At 38.4% G+C, this 19,746-nt stretch overlaps 2 protein-coding genes across 2 annotated transcripts; one reads left to right on the top strand and one right to left on the bottom strand.

Moving 5' to 3' along the window:
• The first annotated feature begins 55 nt into the window (after positions 1-55).
• Positions 56-3,466, top strand: psph (phosphoserine phosphatase). The gene is made up of 6 exons (XM_037267820.1): positions 56-169; positions 1,296-1,442; positions 1,522-1,656; positions 2,449-2,594; positions 2,686-2,834; positions 2,932-3,466. The coding sequence occupies exons 1-6, from the start codon at positions 90-92 to the stop codon at positions 3,040-3,042; spliced, it is 768 nt and encodes a 255-aa protein (XP_037123715.1). The 5' UTR covers positions 56-89; the 3' UTR covers positions 3,043-3,466.
• On the bottom strand, positions 3,393-7,696 carry LOC119132489 (protein NipSnap homolog 2-like). Its single transcript, XM_037267819.1, has 10 exons — positions 7,540-7,696; positions 7,002-7,141; positions 6,881-6,926; positions 6,414-6,508; positions 6,097-6,167; positions 5,866-6,006; positions 5,474-5,505; positions 4,954-5,048; positions 4,591-4,674; positions 3,393-4,406 (listed from the first exon to the last, which is right to left on the bottom strand). Exons 1-10 carry the CDS (start codon positions 7,629-7,631, stop codon positions 4,342-4,344), a joined length of 861 nt encoding a protein of 286 aa, XP_037123714.1. The 5' UTR covers positions 7,632-7,696; the 3' UTR covers positions 3,393-4,341.
• Positions 7,697-19,746: the final 12,050 nt, after the last annotated feature.

Raw genomic sequence — 19,746 nt, 5'->3', positions numbered from 1 at the left:
TCCTATCAGATGAGTGTGGGCGGTCCTTCACCGGCTTGGCTTTGATTGGTGCAACTCGCTTGTTCTTTTTCTGGGTCGTCCACCAACTGATGCTTCTGTGGAGTGGTCGGTCAGTGGTGGTCTCTTCCCTAAGCTACCTCTTGTTCCTTTACACCGCTGCTACTTTTTCGTAAGTATTACTCCAGAACGACTTGTTCTTTTGTTCGATTTCCCCTTTCCTCTACGTTGTCCTTTTATTCGTTTCACATCAAATGTATCTTTCAACAGCTGCTGTCAACTGACTAGATCGCAAAAACCAGAATAGATTTGGGTAAAATATAACTGTTTTAACTTCATCAAATGTCAGCGGTTCATCATCACGCATGACTGACAATATAGTGTCTTGTCAATCAGCTTGCCTGCTCCGTTGCATTCTTGTAATTAGATGTTTCCTTACTTCAGCGTTGTAACGAATTATGTGGACGGTGAGTGAGGGAGGGGTGACGCAACAGTGGCAGACGATGTCCACCATGGCCCCATCCGATGTTTTGTTTAAGCAGTCGCTATTATTCAACCACGTATTGTTGTCGTTAAAATTTGAGCCGTTTTGTCGTATTAATTTATGGATTTTGCTGTTCATCGGACATCACGTGTAGATCAGCTCAGAGCTTTGTTAATGTCAGCTGTGGCAAGTGTACTTGCACTTTTGTGGAAGTACAAGTTCCAAAGCAAAAGTGAAAGTACTGGTTTTAAATAAATTAAAAGAAAGTCCTTCAAGGAAATGTAGATAATGTTTATTGTCTATTATATACAATAACCATCTTGGAACCAACCAAAAATCTTAGCAAACAAAGAAGTTTGCCTTTTTTATTAACCTAAGGCCACGGATGAATAAAATCTTGCTTCCACGCATCTATTCCCTGGTTTCACCTTACAAGCTCATAGTAAAAAGTAAATATACTGTATCGCTGAGAAATAAAAGTGAAAAATGATTGCATATAGTTTCTGTTCTGTTTCACATGTTGACATTTGGGATGCAACCATATCCAATGGTCACAATACGATATTACCACGATAGGAATCTCACAATACAATTACTATCATGGTATTGTGTGGTGGGTGGCGATATAAAAACATTCTCAATACTGTAAAAAACAATATTCTAAAAAAAAAAAAAAGCTCATTATATTGACAAAAAGCACAATATTGTGTATCAAGGTACATGTACGTAGTTTATAATGTTGTGTTTGGCTGAAGCAGGCATTATTATTTTATTTTTGTTTAGTCCTGACTGCGAATAATCCTTCTCTTCACAGCATTGCAATGTCTACAATGTCAGAGACAAAGGAACTTTTTAGGAGAGCAGATGCTGTCTGTTTTGACGTGGACAGCACGGTTATCAAAGAGGAAGGCATTGATGAACTGGCAAAGTTCTGCGGTGTTGGGGATGCTGTCACCGAAATGTAAAAACATTCCTCTTCAAAACTATGTTTTCCCCGCCGATGTTATCACACGAAACCTGACTTCATTTGTACGTTATAGGACTCGTAAAGCCATGGGTGGCTCGGTGACTTTCAAATCAGCCTTGACTGAGCGCCTCGCCATCATTAAATGTTCCAGGGAACAAGTCAACAAACTGATCACAGACCACCCACCACAGCTGACCCCAGGTATCAGGTATGAGAGGCAACCCCCCCATGTTTGTTTTCTTTTGTTTCACTTACAGCATTCTGAAGATCAAGGTTTTTCGAGAGTACTAGACTACTTTAGGAAAGGACTACAAGTTATTGAAAGCTTTGGGAAAGACACTCCAATGTATTTTGCTGAGAACATTTTATGAGCCATCTAAATGATGAGCAACCGAAATGAGAATTTATAATATTAGCTGTCACAAGAGGACATAGCCCACAATCTTCTTTCGAGTTCCTTCCATACATGTTTGGGATGGGATTTTGTGCACTTTTAACTTTAAACCTGCCTTCTTGTGATCTCATATTGTTTTGAGTTCCCTTGAGATCTTTCAGTTTGTACATTTGTTGCTCTAACCATCAGATCTTATGATGTGCACTGAAGCACTGCCATGCCCGGACATACACTACCTGTTCAAAAGTTTGGGGTCACAAAATTGTTTGGGTGACCCCAAACTTTTGAACGGTAGTGTATATATTTATTTAGATAATTATTTATAGATTATATATATAATCTTCTGTGTAAAAAATCTTATAATATATATGTATACTTATATTCATAGATTATATATAATCTTATACAAATATAAGATATAATTTATAATATTTAATTCATAATATTTTATTATAATAATATTTACACTACCGTTCAAAAGTTTGGGGTCACCCAAACAATTTTGTGACCCCAAACTTTTGAACGGTAGTGTAAATATGCCTTTCCCACACTAACCATGGACGGTGATTATCCTGATCATTGATTTCCTTCTGTGTTCATATCCAGGGACCTTGTGGAGCGCCTACACCAACGCAACATCAAGGTGTTCCTCATTTCAGGTGGCTTCCGCTGCATTGTGGAACATGTGGCCACTCAGCTAAACATTCCTTTAGAAAACATCTACGCCAACCGACTCAAATTCTACTTCAATGGTAAGAATACTGGACTGAGACTTCATCTCCAAAAATGTCCCCAACATGACATTATTTTAAGAAGTAATAGATTAAATGTGGTTATGTTTAGGTGAATACGCTGGATTTGATGAGAGCCAGCCGACAGCAGAGAGCGGGGGGAAAGGCAAAGTCATTAGCATGCTGAAGGAAAAGTACGGCTTCAAGACAGTGGTGATGATTGGAGATGGAGCCACAGATCTAGAGGCGTGCCCTCCAGCTGTGAGTATTCATGTTAAAGGTTTCATTTGAATATTCAGGCTATTTATATTCATTGTATTGAAAATCAATGTGGTTGATTTGTTTTTCCCCTCTATAGAACGCCTTCATTGGATTTGGTGGCAATGTGGTGAGGCCACAGGTTAAAGAGATGAGTTTGTGGTATGTTACAAGTTTTGGAGAGCTGCTAAAAGAAATGGAAAAGATTTGATGACCCTAAAAAGAGTACATTTACTCTTTTTATAGTTTTTTTGTTTTTTTTAAACAAATGTTATTTGCACCAAAAGGTCTGATGGTTTTATCCATCGTGAATACTCCATTTATGTAAACAGATTCTAAATCAATGTTTACTATAATCCGACCATTTCTCCTATACTTTTAAATACCCACTGCCTGTGTGGAGGTCCAACATTTTGTGTTTTAGGCACTTTTTTCATTTCAGACTTACTCCTACACAATGGGAAGTGCAATGTGAAACAAATTAATTATATATGGAGCATTGTAATCAGTCACGCAAAGGATAGGCTGCATTGTAAAGATTGAGTTTTAAACACAGACAAATGTTGTTGCTTGAATTGCTTTAATTCTGTGTCATTATTGCCCTAGAAAGACAAAATAAAGACACGTATCTTTTTTTTCTGATAAAATCTGACATTATGTTGCGGCGTGAATGCCCATGTTGTGGTTTATCATTACTCCCCCTGAAAATACCTTACATCAGATATTTAAACAATATTTTTAAACAAGGCATGCTTTGTTCACACAAGGGCAAAAAAAGTTACACTTACAAACAAGACTAAGAAACTTGATAACCGGATTGTGTAAAAACTCCACAAAGACAGAAAAAAAAAAACATGATGAAATTCAGTCAAAAATATTAACTTCTTGAAAATAAGTATCACACATTGATATTGTCAACTTTGGAACACAAAGTTCAGATGTTATGCCAGCTAACATTTTAACGATTAATGAATGTTACGCTCAATAAATAAAAGTCCCCCAGCAGTTATGATAGGAACAAGACTCTTAAACTTTACATACCATAGCTGCATTGTTTTATTTTATCAATATATTTTGGTAGCCTCTAATCTGGTTCATCAATGATTAGCTTCCATGTGGCAGAGTCCACGTTGGAATAAATGACCATGCAGTGGCATAATGCAGTAGAGTTGTAAGGGTTTGTTTCAAAGCAAATCTTGACCTACCCAAAATACTGAAAAGGACGAATGTTTGACAATTTGGTAGTTTGCGCTTGTGTCTAGGTAGATGCCTGGCAATATAAATATTGCAAAGCATCATAGATAAGAGTATTTTGGAGTTAGCAAGTACTCCCTGCAGTGCCACTTGAACCTACCACAATAAGTACATGTACTCCTTTAGCTGTCCTTATACATCAGTCACCAACTCCTGATATAACAATAATGATGAAAGAAAGAGGCATGTAGTTTGATAGCACTGAAACGGTCAGATATGATGCTCTTGGGTCACTCATTGCGAGAGGCTTCAGTCTTCACTTCAGAGGTGATGCCTTGGTGGGGATCATAATTCGGGAATCCATATGTTGGATGAGAGGAACTGTGGGGGGACAGGCGAATGTAAGCAACAGGTTTTATAATTCGTTTGGCAAATATGCAATGTTGCTTGTACCATGTCTTGACAAATACTTGAATGAATCAACAAAAACGATTAATCACTCAAACCTAATTTGCTGGAGTTTTTTATTTTATTTTTTTATTTTTTTTAAATAGTGTTTGCCCACCTGTATAGTAGACCACCTCGTGCCAGCCTTCCTCTTGCCACGCACCGTTCCTTGTGTCCTCTCTGGATTGAAGGTCTTTGTAGGCTAAAAGAAACAAAACCTTTTATAACTCAAGACCATTCACTACAGAAAGCACAGCTTTGTTGTGCCTCCAACAACTACATTAAATAATCAGGTTGACAAACCAGTGGCCGACAGTCCTCCATTTATGAAAATTAATTTAGCTAACCCCAGACACCGCGAAAATTCTGCCAGTTTTATCCATGTCACTTGGAGTGTGGTGGCCTTACAAAAGTATTTTATATCATAACGCTTTAATCCTGTACAGTATTTTTTCAAATCGAGCTGGTTTCTTGACATTACCCCAGAGGTGATGAACCATGTAGAGGTTGCCAATCTGTGAGAAAAACCCTCCGACAGCTTCACTGTTTTGCTGGCGTAGTCGAATAGCTCTCGCCCTGCCAAAAACAACAAAACAATCATTTAAATCATGTAAGGGGGCTGGGGGGTACAATCTGGTCAGTGTACAAAGAAGAAGAGTAATCAGATATTTCATGCTTGAAAATTGAAGACTCTTACTTTATCACAGTTATGGATTAGCTATAGTGTGATGACAGTGTGACTGCGGACAATTTTTGAAAAGGTGGCACTCACTGATAACATTCAGTCCGGCAAGCCCCCAAAACCTTCTTATTTACAATCTATTACAACTAACTATCACGCAGAATGATAATGTTTTGTCTCGCTGCAGTGTTGTACTAGTTCAGTATTTGTTCAGTTAAGAGCAAATAAAGATTATTTGATCTAGACTGAACAATTATGTGCAGACGGTTAATATTGGTGCAACAGGTTCTGTGCGTGCAATTAATTTATGCAGTCTTACCAGTAATTACCCCACTCGATCATTGTTCCTGGCTGTGGGAGAGAACAGTGGTATGAGTCGAGCCCGTTTGCTGCTCTGTGCACAACACAGCAACGCAGCGGCTGATTGATGTAATAACTAAGTGACGTTGTGAGACAATGAATCCATAATAAAATTTGTTGCCAATATTATTTTATTTTCAATTTCGTCAATTTGTTGTTGCCCTAAAGCAGAGCTGCAGTGTTAGCGCAGATTAGCATTAGCAAACAGAATTACCGGCCCACACAACCGATAAGCGTGGAACATGCACAGATCCACTCGTCTAGTTCAATTTGATTGCTTGGTCATAAAGTGCTATGCCCAAGAGTGAAAACACAAATGATGCTTTTATTAAGCTTTTATTTAGTACTCACCCTGAGTTGGTAGGATCTCAGCTCGTAGATGTTGGGTCCCTCTCTAGGGACTGGCTCATTCCAGAAACTGAACTCCAGTAGAAGCTGGTTTCTGCGAGACAGCAGCATTTTACCACGCTCCTTCCTGTACTCTGTGAACTCCTGCAGTTGGGGTAAACCTGGGTCAGTACCTACGGGCTCTATTCACTGATGGGATAAACAACAGAATAGGTGTGAAGAAATCCTGCTGACCTTGTTCTGGCGTAGTTTGTTCATCACCTCTGTCAGAGCTGGGTAACCACCTCTGTAACGCCACAGGTGAACTGGGCAAAAAAAAAGAAAAAAAAGATCTTTACTGTGTTATATGGGAATCAGAAAATGTCACGAATAGCAAATGCGCATATTTATTTTGTACCTTCTGCCATCTAGTGGACGAGTATTTAATTGTTCATTTGTAGGAAAAACAGTATGGAGCAATTATTTTTCACAAAGCACATCTCACTGCTACCATACAATACCTATGGAGACATTTTGCTATGATGCAATATATTTGGCAGTGATGATCCTACCAGCCTGATCTTGTTCTCCATACCAAGTATTCCAGGTGCCCACCAGCTCACAGGGGTAGTACTTATCAGCATGGATGGAGGGCAAGACTTCCTCACTGTGACAAAAAAAATACATAATTCCACAAAAAAATAAAACTATATTCAGCTAGGACTCTAGCACAATTTAATCAAGAATAGCTTTGCAACCATACCTAAAATCATAAATATGTTTCATGTTAGAGTTCAAGTGGTGTTTATTGTTGCAGAACCTAAATAGAAGCCAACTACTAAAAGTACTTGGCCTGTAGACGTCTAAGTTATGTGCAGATGACTTGCAGCATAGCAGCTCCTTACACACCTCACAAGAATAGAACACCCAGATTTATTTCTACTGGCTGCACAACACTTGGCACACATGTCTCAGTGTTATGCTTCTAAGTCATGCTGAGCAAAATGTTTTAGGATTAAACAATAAAAATACAACTTACCAGAGTTTGTTATATGCTTCAAGGCACTCAGGCTTGACATTATGGACTGAAAACAGAGATACATTTCAACAATTCTAACAACTTAAGGATGTTTGTTCTGGGAAATGTGTAATGTACTTACACTGGATTTTGTAAAGGTTACTTTCTTCATTTTTGGTCAGTAGGGTCGAGTGTGCATCTTTCCTAGGATCAACTTTCCTGACAAAGAGTGATTTGAACCAGCTGTCTTCTTTTTTATTGACGCCGGATGTGGAAAAGCCTCTGCAAAATAAAAAAAGTCAAAAGGACCGCAGATGCTTGATGCCATGTAAGTTTCACATCACACGATCACACCCCGATACACAAGGACTTTCGTGTATACAGTAGGTAGCATCCAAGTAGCAAATTGACCTTGAGCATCTGACAAACACCACGGCACAACTTAAAAAGTGTGTTTCTTTTGACTAAGTAAATATACAGCGTTGATCTAATTTCGTAAAATATGACATTGCAGAGTGAGTGTTTTTCATGTGGTTTAGTTCGGATGGACCGCTACACAACTACTTAGCGCGTCAGCAGCTAGCTTGCACAGACACATCGCGTCAACCTCCGATGCTATCACACAATAACAGACGACAACAAACAATGAAACGTGTCATGCATCTTAATGACGAGCCGACCTGCTCCAAACGAGAAGACGCTTGGTGGACTGGGCCCCGTTTCTAGCCCGGGCCAAGCCGGTGCTTGCTCTCTGAAGGACTCCAGTCGCCATCTTCCATTAGAGCGAGAGGGGTCTGCTTTTGATGGGGATAACCTTAAGCGTTGTTCACACTGTTGACCGCTAGGTGGCAAGAGAGCGCCACAGGGCTCATATGTGGTCGAGTCGAAGTCTAGAAGAAGGAACCAGGGTGACGTACGGCTAGCGTCACTATTTGGCCTCGTTGTTCAAATTGTAAAAGTAAAAATGTCCTATATTACCGACAGCTATCAGCGATATTGACTCTGTAGCTAGCAGATTTACATCATTGCTTTAATATCTCTCTTCCCTTGTACACCCTAAAATACATTTCCTACTTCTGTTTCAGTTTTAATCAGATTTGTTCTGGATGATGTTTACCTTGTAACTTAATTTTTCATTCTCAGAATCTGAATCATTCTCAAAAGTTGTGCACATCAAAATACATTCAACCCTGTTACAAAAATATTTTTAGGATTGATGACTCATCACATAATCAAGTCTTTTTCTTGTTTTTATTAGTATAATTGTTATCATTGTTGTTATTGATATTAATATTATGATTATTATTTCACATTATTTCCCACATTTCAAAAACATGCCCATTAATATGATCCTAGATCATTCATAGGTGTGAATATGAGTGAGTGGTTGTTTGTATATGTGAACTCCGTGATGAGCTCCCATCTATAGTCTGAGGTCAAGCCCATTCCTCAAGTTAGGTTCCAGCTCACTCACACTAGTATAAACAAGCGGTATAAAAAACATAGATGAATGAATGGGTGGATGGATTTGTGGATCCTTTTAAGTGTGTGAATAAGCGTGAATAAGATCCATGCCCTTTGTGTGGTCAAGCTGTATAGAAAATTGAAAGATGGATAAAATTTGAAAACATGATGCAGCCATCAGATATCAGACTTTAATTCTTGGGCCACAGACTCCACACTAGCACCATGTTTAATGAAAGTTAGATGCTTTTTTTTTAGTATTCAGGCACCATACAATCTACAATGAAAACATTTACATTCCTCTGATTTATTGCGACTCACCAGAACTCGTCTTACTGTGTTTAATTGCGCAGGTGGAAATATCTCATTTATCACTGTAATGTGTTCAAGAAACCCGCTGACCTCATTCACCTCATGCACAGGGCCTCTCATTTGTCACGGATGGGAGAACATGGGTGTAATTGATAGATAGATAATCTTGATTGTGATCTACATAGGTGATTTATGAAGCCTGATGATGAACTCTGAAGCTGAAACACAGTTTGCACTGTTGTCTTATTGAAGTTATACAATACACTTGTGCTTATTTGCTTTGATGATTTGAGATAAATACACTGGATGTTAAGACAACAGACTTAAAAAAATGTTACAGTAAAAATATTATATAAAAAATGTATAAAAACGTTATAATGCTGTATAATAAATTAAAATATAACAATTGCATTTCAATCAATTGAGTTCATCAGACTGCTCCTGTACTAAGAGTACATTTGATAAAGGACAACCATTTCAAAAACACCTACCACAACATTACATAAGAGGGCGCCATAACTCAAGGTATACTTTATTTATGACTGGAAATAATAATTTGTGTGTGTGTGTGTGTGTGTGTGTGTGTGTGTGTGTGTGTGTGTGTAGCACACAAACAAATTATTATTTCCAGTCATAAATACACATACACGTACATGTACATACACACACACACACACACACACACACACACACACACACACACACAAACACACACACACAGTCTCTATTGAAACTGAATCTTCAATGTAATTTGTCTGGAGCAGACCACAACGGCTTTGGTGGTGGGATCGTAAGCACTGTGGAATTCAGAACAGTTGAGATTGGTTTATTATTTGATAGTGTGACAATGAAACTAACAGGGTCCATATTTTCAAAGCCTCGTTGGCTGTAGGATAAGCAGCACTTGGAATCAGCAAGTATAGATGTCTTTGTCTTAAGTTCAAAAACATGAATCACAGACGAATATTTTCTCTGTGAAACATTTTTGTAAAACCAAAGTCAATTTGCTGAATTGTCTGGGAATTCCAAGTATGATCGAACATTGTTTTTGTGTTTTATTTTCTTCTATCAGGGTGTTTTGTGTCAGCCAGAAACATCAACTTTACTTTTGCATTTCAGGAGTTTAAATAACATCTAAAAGGATGCTTTGTTGGACTTATAGTGTTGTGTCATTCGTTGCACCTCACAAAACCCCACAAACACAGCAGAGCACTTACAACATATTTATTATTTTCAATGGCCTGATCAGTACGCACTTGTGTTTGGAAACTTTCACAAGGGGCCTCATATTAGTAATGGGAAAAGTGAGGTCAACATGAGACAAAGAGCTCTCAATGTACCGAACATTTACTGTGCAACATTGCTTGGTACAGTTACGCATAATGCGAGACAAACTTTAACCTCCGGTCTTGCATCATAGTCTGAAATGTGCTCATTTGTTGAGATGGTTTAATAGGACATTAAATACGTTGGTGTGTATTTTGGCAAGTGAAACAGTGAGTTTTCACACCTTCAAGCCACATACAATTTCTTATGACCTGTAACAGCTAAAGGACACAAGCATTAGGGTTAGCAAACTAATGAGCTATTTTTTTGTTCTGGTAGTTTGCTTCCATGTGACTTTTGTCACATCAGATATTCTCAGATTTCATTCCTGGACACAATAATTTTCTATAAACCAGACTCAAAGAAGAGCAGCTGTGAAAACAGAAGACACGAATCCTCCACTAATGCTCCAGAAACCGCAGATGCCATTTATCAGTTTAGAACCCATGTGGATAAATCCTTCACCCAAGCCTCTCAAACTCGAATGTTATATCTCGTGCCAAATGATTAGAGCTGTGCAGACATCTTTAGTTTATGTTCACATGGAAATTCAAAAGCTTGGCCTATTAGAAATGATTGGCCAGTCACGGGTTGAGAAAGCGCATTGAAAGATGCCAGGTGTCATCGAAAAAGGTAAATTCTTCTTATTAAAAATTGTTTAGTTGGTCAGAACCAGATTGTGGAAATTCTTTAGTCAGTATGGATACCCTAATCAGCAAATGTAGCAATCAACCTGAGCTTTCTCTTATTATCTTTGGCGTAGCTGTGTATATGGGATTTAAACGCTCTCCAAGAAACACTGTTGAACTTACAGTATGAGAAAACACTGTGGATGTATTGTGGGTGTCGTGAGTCTCCACTCCCTAGTTTATCTGGGCGCCAAAGCCAGGAAATGCAGCACACAGTGGTACTAAAAGATTTGTTTTACTTGACAAAGTAGACATTTCTGTTTATATGTGGATATAATATTATAGATAAGAAATCGCTAATTACCAGAGCATGCCCAGATTGTTTTTTTTTCCCCCCATAGCAATGTATCAAATGTGACTCTGTAATGGCATGGGTTGGAAGGACAGCGAACACTACATCACGTCTCGCCACTGGTAGCGTAGGATTCCCTAGCTGACTTGTCTGAAGTTCTCACTTCAAGACCCTGTAAAATGAATTCTGACATTTCTTTTCTGAATATAAATGTTTGCGGAGGTGGGCATTCCAACCCCAGGGACAGAATGATCCGTCCGTCCATCACTGACGGACGCCCATTTTGCGGTCGAAGGATGAGGGACTACAAAGTTCAAAAAAAGGCCAGGCTGAGGATGGATGGAAGTGATTTTTCGTCCGTCTGTGTAATCGTTCCAACCCGGGTCAATTGCTGACTAACCTTTCAGTACGTCACTGACCAATACCCATTTCACTGACGACTGACAGAAACAGAAACACGCTCCTTTGTCTCACATGTGTAATCCACACAAACACTAAACTGGAAATGTCAGCCCACCTCTGCATGCTTGAAGCTAATTGCTAAAAATCCATTTCCCAGAAGGGTGCGGATTCACACATTCAGCTGACAGCGTTCGAGAGCAAAACAACAGCTTGATTTGTCACCAGGTGGAAGCTTGATTTGGCAGGATTGTTAAAAACACTCTTCTCTGTGGTGTGTCAAATACAGAAGACCCTAATTTTCCTGAGACTTTCATGTCCTTTTACAGTCGCCCTGTAATTGGCTTGTGATAAGTCCACATTGTAGTCTGCCTTTCGACTTAAGTCACCTGGGATAGACTTCAGCCCTACGTGACACTGAACAGGATATGTGGAACAGAATATGGATGGATACAAAACGCTATGACTGAATGTTTATATCTCGATCCATGACCGCTCTCTTGGCATTTCCCAGGTCTTCTGTGATTTGGCTGGAAAAAAAAAAACACAATCAAGTAAAAATGACAACATACTCTGCATTGCATGCGAATGCTTGATCAATAAAAATCACATGGAACTATGACCCCGGTGCTGCAAAAAGCATAGAGAATGCAATCAGAACAAGTTGATTGGATGCTTGGTAAGTGCCATTGTGAGGCCATGTAATGACATCATTGCCACATTACTGCTGGCTGATGAAAACCTGTAACTATTATACAGCAAGAAAAAAAAAGAACAATTCATAAACACCCATCACTATTCTTAAATAGCTTTAATGCCAGAAGCAGAAAGTAGGCACTATGTTACGGTACATCCACAAGAATACTTATAATTGGATAAAAACTTTGTATAATCAAAGTGGACTTTGGAATTGAGCGTGAGGGAAGCTAATTACTTTTTAAAATTGAAATACAAGGAATGGAGCCCTGGAAAATATTGTGCGAACGTGGTGATTCATGGAGTTGAACTCTGTCAATCTTTCCTGTCGCAATATTGCACTTGTTCTTCCAGCCAGTCGGTGCAAATTTGAATGAGGGAATCTCAAAGGCTAAGATGTCTTGACAGCTCTCTTGTGCCAGGTCTTCTTTCACATATATCATGTTTGCCTGGAAGCAATTTAGACTTTACGTCACAAGAAAAGCACACAAACAGGTATCCACAGATTGGTATGTTTTTTTCCAAACAGAGTGAAGTCAGATTAAAATTTTTAACCAAATAGCAAATAAAATGCAAGGGGCTGTCGTCATACTGCTCAAAGCGGACATTTTTAGGGAACATGTTTTCAAGATATGATGGATGAATTTGGCGCTTAAATATTTTCTCACTGTTTCCATCCTTAACGTTCACCGGTGTCTGCACACAACGAGCTTTCTCACGATTTTCCTGGGAAAATAAATTCTTTTTAAAACATTTTACCCCCGCCATGGAGTGGAATATGTTTTCATCTCTATTTGTTGCAAAAACTTACTTGAGTCACATATTCTATGAAATATCGACGTGCCAAGCAAGAACACAATACTTTCAGTGCAGATCTGTGAAACTAATGGTATAAATCTTGATTTTCCTTTTTGCAAGCATTGTGCTTTATTATGTACTGCAACGTCAAATCTGAGAAACTGAAATAAAACTCTACTTTGCAACTTAGTAATAATGATGGGGAGAAATAATTAGACCCAGAGCAGATGTTTGCAACAGCTGACTACTATTATTTTTCCCTGAAAATATTAATATATTTCACCACCTGTGGTGCTGTAATGAAATAATTCACAGATTCTTATGGAATTTCAGGCCTGAGTTGAACACCTGTTCCTGCATCAGGAGAAATGATACATCTATGCCAAATCATCATGCAAAAGCCCTCTTTGCCTCTGAAAGTCCTCACAAGAAATCTGCTGGTATATCGGCCGCCATATAAGGAGAGTTGTTCAGTGATTGTCCATAAATAAACACCTTCATTGTGGTGTCACTATGAGCTATCAAGACTTACTGTATTGTCAGATGGGATAGTCCCTGGGAACTGGATATTCAGGGTCACATTGACCAAGAGCCTATCCCAGCTGGTGTACCGTGAAATCAATGGTTGGATTTGCAATTATGGGAGCCAAGAGGAGCCAAGCCCCACCTCAGCTCCCATAAAAAAAACTGTAAATCCCTAAGGACTGTGGGAATTTTCACGCATAAATAAATGCCAATCATATTAACGAGACATTTACAAAATGCAGTATTCACTTGACAACATCATACGGCACTCCACCACCAAGCCAGCGATGACACATGTACGCTGTCAGTGGTTCTTTTCACGTTCTTAGCATTTTGCATGGAACATTTACTTTTAAAAATGAAAATGTATCTGGTGTTCTTCAGCTCCATAGAGTTTCGAATTGCATCATTGATAGAGGCTGTCATATTACTTGATTCTAATCATTTGATCCCAGCCAAATTCAAGCAACACGTTTGGAATAGCAATATAAACCAAATGATGAAAGACAAAAACGTTGCCAAAAGTCAACTCAGTCCTGGACATTGCACAAGAATGGTTCCAATATCCATGAATGGTTCAAATCCTGATACTGACTAAAACATCATTTACAAAATATGTATATATCGTTATAGAATAATCATTACGCTTACCTCGTCTATCTCTCTATCCATCTGTCATCTGTCCATCCAGCCGTCTATCTGTCTGTCTTGCAATCATCCATCTTGCATCTATTAAACCTGGATGTGTTCACTTTTAATAGTTTAGTATGTAACAAATGAGTAATAAATGAAATGTCATCTTACACTCAGCCATTACTGAAGACCTCATCGGATCATCTGTCATGTTTAAAAGAGAACATGTAATATTTTAGTCAGCTGAGTGTTTGTGACTGGAAGTAAGTATTCTATTGCATGAAGTAAGACATCTGAATGTTATTACCTAAAAACATTGGATCCGAGAATGAAATTAAGAAGTATAGGAAGTTTGTTCCGTTACAGACCTTTTGAATCGGCCAGCTCCAGCAAGTTGACTGATATGTCTGATGTCATGACATGAGACACCAAGTTTTTTTGAGGTGGAAAAAAAAGGATTGATCCAATCGGCGCCACGGGGGAGCCTAATGTGCTCATGCAATGTCAATCTGTGCAGCATGTTTTCTCCCAATCAACCCATATGTACTTTTCTTTACAGTCTCAAAATCTTGGCAAATCCCACAGAGTTCTTATCGCGGTTTTGTCTTTAGACCCTGGTCCTATATAGATAATGTTGAGCTCTGCAATGATTGATTAGGAACAATGTAATTTCTGTCTCCTGTACACATTATCAGTGTAAATGGATGGAACTGACTATACTAGATGGAAAAATAATGTAATGAGTAGGTTGTACGTCAAACGTTTACCCCATTGAGGCTACTCCGAATGAACAACTGTGACAGTGTGCCGCCCAGTTATTGATAATTGAACAAAAATAGCCTTACAAAGTAACCTCAGAAGACCTCTAAGCACAATACAAAATGAAGGTTTTGGCGACTCTCAAGTTGTAAGGTATCAATCATGCCCAATAAAGAAGGATACTCTCACAGTTCTGCATTGTGTGAAGCAGATAAATAAAAACAGATGGTTTTACTTGAAGAGGAAATCCCATCAGATTTATTTTTCTGTGGCTTGTGCTTGTTCGATAAACTTCTCATGTTGCGTCATGTTTATTGTGCAGATACACACATCTTTGGACCAACAGGGTTTTCCAAATAATTTGACAAACTGCTTTTCTGCAACATCTACTTTTGATCATTTTGGTAAGCTGGTTTTCCCATTAACCTTTCTCAACCATTATTTTTGTGACGTAATCGTTCAGGTTAGTGCCGTTTTGCAAAGCACTTATAATGATATGCAGCATGCATGTGTGTAATTGCTTCATCCTTTCATGTGCTGTATAAAATCCACAAAGCTATCCTGGAACAGATCGCTGATGTCTGTTTTAAACTCTCTACAGCTAAATATTGGGAATAGGCCTGTCCTGGAACCTGCAGCAATTTAATTGGTGATTTTGATTCTGTTGGAGCAGTTGTTGGGCAAAGAATTAAACAGCACTGTTTTGTCTGTGAAGCCATTCCCATAGAATACGAAACTGTGGCAGCTGCCAGGCGGTGTCTTCATTTAACAAAATTGTCTCAGCTCTCACCAGTCTTCTCGAGGTTCAGTTTGATTTTTTTGGGGGGAAAAACAGACTCGATGGGGAAACATGGGGCATGAGTCATCTTCACATTTGTTTGCATTTTGTTACAAGTTTTCATCTAACTTTTAGGACAAGTAACTAGGGTGATACTGGAGTTGTAGTTTTAGATTTTGAATGTCATCTTACCGTATTTTCCGCACTATAAGGCGCACCGGATTATAAGGCGCACCTTCAATGAATGGCCCATTTTAAAACGTTATCCATATATAAGGCGCACCGGATTATAAGGCGCACCTTCAATGAATGGCCCATTTTAAAACTTTGTCCATATATAAATCCATATATTTGGACACACCTGCTGTAGTGGCTCAATATTGGTCCATATATAAGGTGCACCGGATCATAAGGGGCACTGTTGGCTTTTGAGAAAATTGGAGGTTTTTAGGTGCGCCTTATAGTGCGGAAAATACGGTACTTAAAGGAACAATAATACTCGTTTTCACCCTCACTTCTCTCATCAGTCCTTATTGAGGCTTATCCTACTTTTGGAATAGCTATATTAAAAAATGCAAATTAATTCTTTGGTGGTTGCTGAGTGATTTTTCAAGCGATAAGTTGACAATAACAAAAAGAATCTGGAGATTTGTGCAGTCATTTTACTGACCCCCCTAACCTCGGACATTTGGCTGAATTCCAAATTGCACTCAAGGATGATAACTGTTGAGTTGGCAGTATATAGTGGGCATCTTAAAAAAATATTTGCCTGACAATGTATGATTAGACATCCTGTTTTCACTTATGCACCCATTAGAGTAACTAATTGGCATGTGGGATTTAATTGCACACTCGTATTACCATTTATTTTTCAACTGAAATGGTGAGCCATTGTACTCAAGTTTGTCAAAACATACAACATTCTTGAGAAATACAATTTCTGTTTGTTTTCTGACCGTGAAGTGGGCATCCGTCTCTGCCAACCTGCAATCTTAACATCCAATAGACCAAACACTCAGACAGATTCATCGTTCTGTGGTTGATATCAACCTTGAAATAAAAGTATTTTGTTTCGTTTCTACGCGGATGGTAATCGTTTCAGTGCGTCCGTATTCACATTTTCTAGATCATTTATCTTATAAACATTTATCATCATTAAGTTTGATGACGCATTAATGTCATTGTTTATTTTCATTACATTTCCTCGAGCCAAATGGATCTTTTGTTCAGCTCATTTATTGAATGTAAATATTTTGTGTGGTTTACACGTATATTTACACTAATTCCACCTTTAGCGTTGTAGCCCAACCATAGTAAAATGAGCTATTGAATGTTATGTTGTTCTGTAGATTGATTGCTGATTTGTATACAGTCGAATTAAAAAAAAAAAAACATCATGATATACTGAACACTGCTTTTGGCTTTGTCATTTCATGTAGTGAGTGATTAAAAACATGCCATACCATAGCATGTAGTATGTGATGACAGCATGACCAATTCTAAATTCTATTTAAGGAGGTCAATACAGATAAAACTTCATTGATAAAAACCATCCAGCCATTTGGTGACATCATTCATCATACAGTATATCCTGTGCATATGTTTTTGTCCTTAAAATGAATTAGTTAACCAAGCACATGATGTCAAGATACAAGCAAAACTGCATATTCCAAAAGCATATTTCTTTTATGTTTGTGTTTGGCTTATTTATTGGTATCCTCCCTGACATAAAAAAATAAATAAAAATAACAGCACCTAAGGTGTTTTGTGCCACTTGCTTTGCCAATACTGGACTTGCTGTGTGATGATTTAAGAGCTGAGGCATGAGCGGACACCAAAAGGTTTCCAAGTGATGATGTAAAGACAGGAAACAGGGGCCTTAAATTAGGCCACAAGCTTTCCACTCTTGTTTTGCACCTTGTTCACAGAGGTGACAGAGCTCTGACAGTTTTTGCTTGTACTAGCCAGGGACCTCCTTAGTCCGCCATTGGATTGCCAAAAGTAAACAAAGCACACATTTTCTGTCACGGTGGCTGGCAAAACATTTTAGCACCTCTTAACTTTCAAAAGACGGCTGTGAATGCAAGACAGAATCGCTATTAGTAACCTTGGTATCAGTGCCCGGTATGTGTCTTTAGTTAATAGGCTAAAAACATGTTTTTCCTCCTTGTCAAATTTCATTTTCATTTTATTGACCAGGCGCATTGTCACAGGAATAACCGATACACCTGCACACCACTCCAAAGGGAAAAGTGAAGATACTTAATTGTCTGTAGGTTTGAATCTGAATATATGCCTGCGTGCTGAAACTGGCTGGCGACCAGTCCAGTGTATTCCCCAAAAGTCAGCTTGGATAGGCTTCAGCACACCCGTGACCCAAGATAGGCTAAGCAGTCCAAACAAAATGGATCGATGAATGAATTAAGTTCAACTAAATGAAGTCACAACCTGGAGAAAATGCTTAGCAATTTGTCTTTTGTGAATTGCAAATTAGCAACGAGGACACACATGTTAAAAGTATAACCGATCACTTGCTGAGCTGTGATGTGTTTGAATATCACTTCATAAGTCTTGCAAGTGTGACTGAAGAGTAAAAAGAGCCTGTCTTGTCAAGGGTGCGGAATCACATTCAGAGTGTTGGAGGGTCACGGCAATGACAGCCAAGATCAACAGTCTTGACATATTTTGTGCTTTTCGTATCTTTGGGTCCATCAGTCTTTGCTGCAATAAACATGTGTGCATTGTTTCACTGTGCTTTATCGTCTTTCTAGAAGCTCAGTAATTTTCCAATTATTTCTAAAGCTGGTTTAAGGTAAAAAGTTGGGCATTATTATTTTTGTAAGGACAGACTCAAATTTTGAGGAAAACCCATAAAGTAAAACATTCGTACCAGTCAGTCCCCACATTTATCCTCATTTCCACTGGATAATTTATTCATTTTCTTAAAGTTTTCCCTTAACTCAGTTTATGTGCTTATATTTCCCACTTTCTGAGATTTATAAAGCATTTGAATAATGAGGTTATTTTTAAATCTTGAACTTTGCATTTCATGATGAATTAAATATCTTTTGGCCACATCTTGAAGTACCGTATATCTCTCTTGTAACATCCTTTTTTTTAAAGCTCTCATTGACAACTGCTTGAAAGAAAATGACTAAATGTGATCCAGATGAAACTATACCCACAAATTTTCACTAGATTTATTTGGGTTACAAAACAGAAAAATCCCTTCTCTGCTATAAAGATGAAAGTTGTTTTCTGAGTGAGACCTACTGAAACTAAGAAAACATCTTTTCTATGCAAGTTTGTTCTTTTGGTTCTGAACATTTGTTTTCTAAACAAACATCCCTCTTTATTGCTCTACAGTGATAAAATATTACAGCAAATCAAGCTTTTTTTTAATTTGCTTTAACTATATGTCAAATTGTAATTTATTCATGGTATTATGATCAAGTCTATCAGGGCGTGAAACATTAAAGGATCACCCTCAATACTTATAATTAATAATATTATTAATTCAATTAATGATTTAAATAAGATAAAATGAAAGGGTGGACATCTGATTATACTCAACGTCTCCACATGCTGAGCAGACCAAAAAGAGCTGCAGAACAAGCGCTGTGTTGGGAAAACTGGGTTGTTTTCATTTCTCCAGTCACAACAATCTCACTTACATTAGACGTATTAGAGAACAATGATGCCAAGCCCTTCCTGAACCCTTTCAGAGGACCGTTCACATACATGATGCAGTGGTTGTGTCTCATTAAACATCCATATCTCCGTGCCAACATCCACATCCAGAAATGAACATGCCAACCTAAAGTTATCTGAATGTGAGAACAACAATGTGGCCAATAAAAGGTCCGGAAAAGGCCTCGGCAGCTGAAAAGTCAATGCATTTCATTGCCCTAAAAGTCACACACAATTTTGACCCGACGACACGCACGATGACAGGTTATGACAAGAAACCTCAGCTATAGAGCCATGAACGCTCAGTTCTCCCAATTTTGCTTTTATATTTTTGCAACACATTCCTAAAAAAAGGCACCGGCTTGACCACCATTTTAGCTCTCAGCCTGGGAAAAAGACATATCCAGCTTCCCACCTATTGATATTACCGTATTTTCCGGACTATAAAGCGCACCGGACTATAAGGCGCACCTTCAATGAATGGCCCATTTGAAAACTTTGTCTTTATATAAGGCGCACCATTAAT

The sequence above is a fragment of the Syngnathus acus genome, chromosome 13 (assembly GCF_901709675.1).
Source record: "Syngnathus acus chromosome 13, fSynAcu1.2, whole genome shotgun sequence".
NCBI classification, from domain to species: Eukaryota; Metazoa; Chordata; class Actinopteri; order Syngnathiformes; family Syngnathidae; genus Syngnathus; species Syngnathus acus.
Note: the sequence above shows the minus strand (reverse complement) of the source record. Positions and strands in the feature narration are given on the sequence as shown.

Excerpts from the sequence above, each read along its gene's own strand:
- psph (XM_037267820.1), top strand. The coding sequence starts at position 90 with ATGCTTCTGTGGAGTGGTCGGTCAGTGGTGGTCTCTTCCCTAAGCTAC. Across the intron at positions 170-1,295 it reads TACACCGCTGCTACTTTTTC|CATTGCAATGTCTACAATGT; the intron begins GTAAGTATTACT and ends TTCTCTTCACAG. Across the intron at positions 1,443-1,521 it reads GGGGATGCTGTCACCGAAAT|GACTCGTAAAGCCATGGGTG; the intron begins GTAAAAACATTC and ends TGTACGTTATAG.
- LOC119132489 (XM_037267819.1), bottom strand. The coding sequence starts at position 7,631 with ATGGCGACTGGAGTCCTTCAGAGAGCAAGCACCGGCTTGGCCCGGGCT. Across the intron at positions 7,142-7,539 it reads CGTCTTCTCGTTTGGAGCAG|AGGCTTTTCCACATCCGGCG; the intron begins GTCGGCTCGTCA and ends TTTATTTTGCAG. Across the intron at positions 5,049-5,473 it reads ATCGAGTGGGGTAATTACTG|GGCGAGAGCTATTCGACTAC; the intron begins GTAAGACTGCAT and ends TGTTTTTGGCAG.